We start from the raw sequence: 7,403 nt of genomic DNA on the forward strand, positions 1-7,403 counted from the left end.
ATTGGGGCTATTTTTATCACCGTTTCCTGAAAAGCCACTTCAGCGCTGCTCAGTTAGCGCTGAGAAACATCGTTCCCCCGGGAGAAACCTACCCCAGGGCATTGGGATTCGCAGCCAGCCCCTGCGTGGAGCCAAGCGAGGCAGAGCCTCGCACGCATTCTTGGCGCGAGGAGGAGGGTCCCTGCTGCGAGGTAGAGAGGGGAAAAATCGGTTCCACCCCGAGGAGCTGTGGAAAGCAGCTGCTCACCGTGGAGGCGAGCGTAAGTAAGCCCTGCCGGTGCCAGAGCTGGCAGCGTGCGAGGCCAAGGGGTGACATCAGGGAACGTGGGGACGGTGCCTTCGCCTTGGCGGGCAGCGAGAGCCCCTCGATGGGATTGCTCGCTTTGAAGCGGTGCCTTGCAGGCAGGAGGAAGCTTTTCTGCCCGAGCAGCAAACGGGAGCTCGCTGCGAGCTCCCCGGGGGCAAGCGCACGCCTGCTGCCACCAGCTCTGCTCACCCACCCTTTGGGAGCTCCCAGAGGGGCTCTGTGCTGAGCCCAGCCCCGTGCCCTCACCCCACAGCCTCTGTGCAGGGTTTAAACAAACCCTCCTGTGTGTCCCCCCCCCGGGGCTGCTCCTGCTGGGAGCGGGGCTGGCTGCAGCCAGACTGCAAGCGGGGTGCTGGAGGGGGGTGCGTTGTGGGTACCAGCCTGGAACAGCAGCACTCCACCTGGGGAGGCTTCCTTGGGACATCACAGCCAGCAGGACGAAGGACAGGTGCCTCTGTGCTGCTGCTTCCACTTTTTAACCAGAACCTGCGATTCTGAGCAGCCAAGGTGAGCGCGCCCAGCACCAGGCAGCCCCCATCCTGTGCAGCGCCTGTCCCCCAGCAGCGACCCAAGCTGGGTGCGGGGCCAGGCAGGCACCTCTGCTGCAGCTGGCACCCTCCTCATAGCGCTCATCCCTCTTCCCCAGCCCCTTCGGCAGCTCCCAGCGAGAGCAGCTCACGCTTCCCCTGCCTAAAATTACCCCCCGCTGCCTCCAGCCCTCTCTCCCAGCTCCCGTCCCCAGCGGGAGCTGGGCTGCAGTCCGTCCCCTCTGCCGCCTGGGCCCTACTATTTACAAAAGCTGCATTCAGCTCTCCGCGAGCCCACGCTCACTTTTTCCAGTAAGCCTTTCTGCAGGAGTTGGCCGAGGACCCGGCCCTTCCCTGCGTGAGCGGCCGGGGCCCGGTGCCACGGAGAACCGCGGGGCGAAGCGGCGCAGGCAGGCAGCGCGCGGGAGGAAGAGCGCTGGGTTGACAGGAGTCGGCTCTATTTAAAACATTTAATGCAAATATGTTTTGACAAGTCCTGTCGTTGTTTCCAGCCAGAGCTGGAGATGCGCGTTTCCCTCCCTTAAAAACAGAACAAGGCCCGGAGAGCCAAAACATCAATTTGTGACTTCTTCTCTCACTCCTTCCCTCCTTGTCACCCTCTCCCCCTGCCTCCGCCCCACCAGTCCTGGGTGGAAGCTCCTGCCTCCAGCCTTCAGGAGAACACCACAACAGGTCAGAAACTCCTCTTCGCCACCTGGGGCCACCCCAGGACTGCCCGCCTTCACCTTGGGGGTTAACTGCAGCCCTCGGGGACCCTGGCAAAGGAACTAGTTACATTAATGCCCGCTCTCCTCTTCCTCAACCACCCCCGGAGCACGGCCGGGGCTCGCTACGCCTACAGAGACGATTGCGCAGGGGAAGCCCGGACCTTTGTCGGGCTCAGAGCGCTTCCGCCTCCTTGGCCGCCTTGGCGAGCCTCTCCACCACGAGCCCGAGCTCCTTGTTCTTGTCCAGCTTGATGTAGGTGTCCGTCCTGATGGCGTGGATCCCCACCCAGTCGGGCAGCAGCTCCGCGAAGAGGCGCAGGTGTTTCTCCATCTCTCCTGCAGGGTTGGGGGGGAAGCAGCCGGGTGAGAGCTCCGCACCCCAGCCCACCCAAACCCACCCCCCCAGCCCTGCACCACCCGGGGAGCCCCGCGCGCTCCTTCCTACCCGCGGTCATCTGCGTGGGGAAGCTCTCGGCCATGCGGGCGCACGCCACCTCCAGGGGCAGCGCCTGCTTCTTCTCGGCCACGAAGACGTTGCGCAGGACGCGGGCCATGGCCGGCAGCCGCCCCAGCATGGCCAGCCGCTCCTCCTGCCGCGGGTCCCGGGTCATCAGCGCCTGCAGCTTCCGCGCCTCCTTCGCGCGGATCTGGGGGAAGAGGAGGGAGGAGAGGGGGCATCGGGTGCAGGCAGGTCTCCCCCATCCCCCAGGCCCCGTTACGGCCAGGACCGAATTACTCACCCGCTCGAGCAGCGCCTGGGACACCCCCTTCAGAGCGCTGGAGGTGCTGGCAGGGGACGGTGCTTTGGAAAGCACCGGTTCCCCCGCACCGGCTTCAGCGGTTCTCAGGGCCAGGTTGGCAAGAGCTTTTTCCATCTGCTCATGTGGAAGGGGGAGGAGGAGTTGGGTTACAGCTGGGAGGAAGGAGAAGTTTCCCCTCCGCCGCCCCCACCTCCAGCGGCCACCCTGCAGCCGCCCAGCACCCCCACACCCCTCTGACCCGTCCTGCGTGCGGGGGGACGGCCTGGTGTCCTCCGTCTCCTCTCCCAGCCCGAATCGGCTCCTCTAGCCCCAAACCAGCCCCGTGCACAGCCCCATGCGCGGCCAGGCTTGGCTTCCCACCTGCCCCCATCTTACAGTGCTCCAAGGCAACCCTTCCCCACTCCTGTCCATTAACATCTTCCCAAGAGGGACCAGTTTGGGGTCTGGGACCCCCCAGGGCAGCAGTTGGAGCCAGACCCCGGTCCCTGCTCACCTTGGGGATCATCGTGCCCCGAGCCGTGCTCAGCAGCTCCTGGGCCGTGGTGATCCTGTCCTCCTGCGGCGGCCGCGGCAGCTCCGCCGGGCTGATGTCCGGCACCTCGTCCACGTTGAAGCGGGGATGCCAGCGGGTCAGCTTGTCCTCGGGCACCACCATGGGGGGCGTGAGGGCGGCCAGGAACGCCTGGAGGGAGGGGGGCGAGAACAGCGTCACTGCACCCATGGGCCTGTGGCCCCACCGTGCTCCCAGCAAGGCTTGGAGGAAGCCAGAGCCAGGAGAAAACCCAGCCTTGGCCTCTCTCAAGCCACGTGTTTCCCAGTTTTCATCCCACACCGCTGTCTGCCCGCCACGAGCATCCACGGAGCCCCCGGCCCCGTGACATCCTTCGGCCTAGGTGCCACCCGCTCCTTCGGATAGCGCCCGGAGCACCCCGAGCCCGAAGCGGAGGGAGCTGGGGCTCACCGCGTGGTGCTGCTTGACGATGTTCACCAGGCTGCGGTTGAACTCCTTCCTGCGCTCCAGCAAGCGCGATGCCGACAGGTGCGGGCGGCCGCACACCTTCTCGTCTGCGAGGAGAGAGGAAAGCATCACCTGCATCGTCCGGCAAAGTGGAGCGAGCCTCGTAAACAGCCGGACCAGAGCCCTGCCGCGGGGCTGACCCGCTGCCCCGACTTCCCACTCGCCCCCCAGAAGCGTTTTCCAGCTCCAGCACGCTCAGACTCCTTGCTGGAGGGAGCAGAGAGCACTCCTGGGACCCGCCGCCCCCCGCCGCACGCACCTTCCCCCAGCACGGGCTCCAGCGTGAGCTGGTAGTCGGACTTCTTAACGCCGCTGCCGAAGGTGGGGATGTTCTTCTCCTGGCGCAGCCGGTACGAGGTGGGGTACACTGCCTTGATCTGGCCCACGTGCCGCTCCTCAAACTGCCTGCAGCAGCAGCAGGGAGCTCAGAAACCCCAAGGGATGATGCCAGGGAGCTCAGAAACCCCAAGGGCTGACACCAGGGAACCGGCCCCAGCAGCTGAAGCTGGGAGCCCTGAAAGACTCGGCAAGATACTCTCCAGCTGCGGACTCACTTGCGCATCATGTCCTGCACTCCCTGCTTGACCTTGGCGAAGGTGATGGTCTCGGCGCGGTTGAAGAGCATCCCGGCGATGGTGTCCACGCTGCGGAACATCTCGGCCAGCACCTTGTACTTGTAGGGCAGCGTGAGCCCCGGCGGCTGGTCCTGTGCGAGGGCGTGGAACCGCTGGTACGCGGGGAGCTTCTGGCCGCTGGGGAAGGAGGAGAGGCGTCAGGGTGCCCTGCTCAGAGCGGCCACAGGGATTGCAGCATGGGGACAGCCCCGAGCACGCGCGGGGGGACCGAGACCACCTGGGCTGGGACAGGGGTCTCGGAGAGCACCCTGCTGCCAGCAGGGCTGAGCTGGGAGCCGTGCGCCCACCCCGGTTGGGGCAGGTCCCCTCTGCTCCCCTTGTCCCAGCACCCTTCTCCGAGCACCCCAAGCGGGTCCCTGGGTCACAGCCTGCCCTGTGCGCCCTGGGGACGGGGTTTGGTGGGGGGGAAGCACTCTGTGTGCAGCCGCTCGGGCAGCGGGGCTGGGTCCAGGGGAGCCCCCGTGCCCTTCTCACCCCAGATGCAAAACTGCACGGGTCTGCTGCACCGCTGCACCTCTCCTCGTGCTGCAGCACCCCCGGGACACCCCGATGTCCCCTCAAAGCTGCTCCTCACCCAGTCGCCTCCGCTGCCGGAGCTGTCGTCTCCTGTGTCTGTGCTCCGCTCGCCGCCGCCTTGTCGCGGAGCCGCAGCTCCAGGCCCCGCAGGGTCTCCAGGCGGCTCCGCAGCTCAGCACCAGCCCCAGCAGGGATGGGCGGCAGCTGGGACGGGGTCTTCATCTTCATCCTCTGCAGGCGGCTCCGCAGCGCGGCCAGGTCCTCCTGTGGGTGCGGGGACAGGGTCAGGAAAGTGCTGGGAGGGGAGCAGCGGACAGCCAGAGACCCCGAGCCCACCCACCCCATAACCGTACCCGTTCCCGTACCCATCCCCACCCTGTCCCCGTCCCAGTACCGGCTCCAGGCGCGGGGCTTTCCGCGGCACGATCCCGTCGTCCTGCTCCCGGCCGGGGGATCGGGTCCTGCCCGCCGGGGGGCGCTCTGCCGGTGAGGGGCTGGCGGCCTGCGGGACACCGGGGCTGCGTTAGGAACCCCCCCGGGACCCCCTGCCTCGCACGGGGAAGCAACCCGGCCCGGGGGGGCGCACCGGGGATGCCGCCACCCCCCTCCCGTGTCCCCCCCCCCCCACGTTTCCAGGTCTCCCGGCCCCGTACCGCAGCCGGCGGCCCCGCGTCCGCGGGCAGCTCCAGCCTCCTCCGCGCCGATTTCCCTCCGCGCTCCCCGGTACCGGCCCCGGTGAGCGGCTCCGCTTCCATCTCGCGGCGGCTCCGCTTCCTGCCCGCCAGCCCCGGCACGGCCGGGACAGCGCCGCGGGACGGGGTGCGGGGCGAGGCGGGCAGCGGCGGTGGCGGGGCTCCATCCTCGGCCTCCCGGTGCACCGGGGCTCCCCCGGGGGCTGCCTTCAGCCGGGGGCCGCCGCCGCGCTTGGCGGGGACGGTGGCGGCCGCCTTGGCACGGCCGAAGAAGTCGGTGAGGCGGAGCTGAGCCATGGCCCCGGCGCCCGTCCCGGTGCCGCTCCCGGTGTCCTGGTCCCGCTCCCGGTGCCGCTGGCGCGCGCGCGCCAAAGCCGCCGCTCTTGGCGGGAACCCGCGCGGCCGCGGCGCCGCCCCCCGGCGGGTCACGTGGGGCGGAATTGGCGCCACGGGGCTCTTAAAGGAGCCGCGTTCCGCACCCCCCGGGGGCTCCACGTGGGGGGGCGCAATTTGGGGGGGGGCAGCTCCGGGCTGGGGGTCGCGGCTCTGCGCAGCGTGCACGGGGCCGAGGGGCTGCCCGCTGCCAGCCCGCATGGGGCGAGGGTGCCCAGCTCGCAGCCGGGGTGCTGGGGTGGCCTTGGGGACCCCCCTGGGGTGTTGCTGCAGCTGCAGGGGTCGGTGCTCGGCTGGGTGCAGCAGGGGTGCGTGCCCTGGGAGCGCAGCGCATGGCGAGGGTCCTGCCCAAGCTGGGGCAGGGGGGGGTCTCAGCCCCCTTCCTTCTGCAAAACGCAGGGGGAACCAGCCTGCAAAAGCTGCTGCTGCTTCGTGGCTGCACCCCAAAAGCAGCCCCAGGTGCGGAGGCTGGCTGCGGGGTCCCCATCTGCACGGCCGGGAGCTAATGGCACTGCCCGGACGTGGGAGCAGCGTGCCCGCCCGGAAAGCGCCTTGCCGGGCACTCAGGCCGTGCCCGCAGCGCATTACGGGGCCGCGCTGCTCTCAGCACGGCTCTTAGCGCCTGAGCGAGGCCGGCAAAGTGGAGCGGGGCCGGATTCGGCTGCGCGAGGCAGGGCTCAGGGGTGCCGTTCCCTGCGCCCATTTACTCCCGCAGCCTCCGCTCCCGGCCCGGCCGTGGCTCGGGGGGTGCTCGGGGCTGGGAGCAGGGCGCTGGTGTGGGTGCCACGCGCCGCCCTTTCCAGGATCTGCTGGGGTTGGGGGGGACGCAGCCTGGGGATTTTGCAGCGATGATCTCTAGTGCTGTGTCCGTGAGACCCTGGCACAATTTACAGCCTCATGGCTTGGGGTTCGCAAGGGTTTTATTTGTATGAGTGAATCTGTCCAGGGGCCAGCCCTGAGGGTTGGCAGAGGGGCTGGGTCCCTGCTCCGAGGGTGCTCGGAGGTGGCTCAGGTGCCTGCAGCCCACCCCAGCTCCCACGCGGGACTGTGCCAGGTGTCGGGGTGTGCCCACACCGAACCCATTTAGGGGGGGTCCTCGGGTCCGTCCTCCTCACAGTTTGGGAGCTGCGGCATGGGTAGTGACGTCTGGATGGACGGGGCTCCTGTGGCAGTGGAAAGAGCCCCGAGGGAGCCCAGGAGCCCACCGAGGCGGGGAGCAGGTCGGCGGGGAGCCAGCTGGATGCCCGGCCATTGAGCGCGCACGGAAAACAGACGAGGCGAAGCCAAAGAATGCGGAGAATTTTACGGGCTGATGCTTCCTGCTCCGGAGCGCCGGCGGCTTCCAGCACTGCCTGGGTGCTGCGATGCTGCCCTCGTGGCTGGGTGTGATGGTGGGACATGGGACGGGGCACCCGGCCCCTTGGGGACGCGGCTGCTCGGGGGTCCCGGTGGCTGCACGCCGTGTTTCACCGCGCTCCTGCCCCAGCTCCAGGACCCTGCGCGGGCGTTACCGAGCCCTGCACGAGGTGCTCAGCCTCAGCGAGCCCAGAGGTGTAATTTTGATGGTTATTACCACCAGGAGCAAACAAGAACCGCATCGCTTTGTAGTTTTTACCGACCTTTTTTACCTATTTATTTCTATTTCTCCGCCGCAACCGCCCCTGCCCGGGGGCTGCCTGCGGGGAGCCGTGGGGCTGAGCCCGGCCAACTCGTGGCAGCGGTGGCCGGGGCTGCAGTGCCCGCGGGCGGCGCTAGGCGGAGCGGGCCGGGCCGGGCCGAGCCGTGCCGTGCCGAGCCGGGCCGGGCCAGCCCGCCGAGGGGGCCGG

The 7,403-nt window shown here is 68.5% G+C and overlaps 1 protein-coding gene across 2 annotated transcripts; it reads right to left on the reverse strand.

Moving 5' to 3' along the window:
* Positions 1–1,285: 1,285 nt before the first annotated feature.
* Positions 1,286–7,277, reverse strand: CDT1 (chromatin licensing and DNA replication factor 1). 2 transcript variants are annotated; one of them, XM_080552167.1, is made up of 11 exons: positions 5,146–7,277; positions 4,887–4,994; positions 4,551–4,756; positions 3,896–4,093; positions 3,601–3,746; positions 3,285–3,388; positions 2,817–3,005; positions 2,303–2,437; positions 2,008–2,209; positions 1,724–1,898; positions 1,286–1,610 (listed from the first exon to the last, which is right to left on the reverse strand). In XM_080552167.1, exons 1-10 carry the CDS (start codon positions 6,160–6,162, stop codon positions 1,735–1,737), a joined length of 2,469 nt encoding a protein of 822 aa, XP_080408293.1. In that variant the 5' UTR covers positions 6,163–7,277; the 3' UTR covers positions 1,286–1,610; positions 1,724–1,734. The 2 variants fall into 2 exon arrangements, with proteins under 2 accessions (XP_080408293.1, XP_080408292.1); XM_080552166.1 differs by having other exon boundaries at positions 1,286–1,898; positions 5,146–7,275.
* Between the last annotated feature and the right edge of the window lie 126 nt (positions 7,278–7,403).

The sequence above is a fragment of the Anser brachyrhynchus genome (genome assembly GCF_964034855.1).
Source record: "Anser brachyrhynchus genome assembly, chromosome: 12".
Taxonomy (NCBI): Eukaryota; Metazoa; Chordata; class Aves; order Anseriformes; family Anatidae; genus Anser; species Anser brachyrhynchus.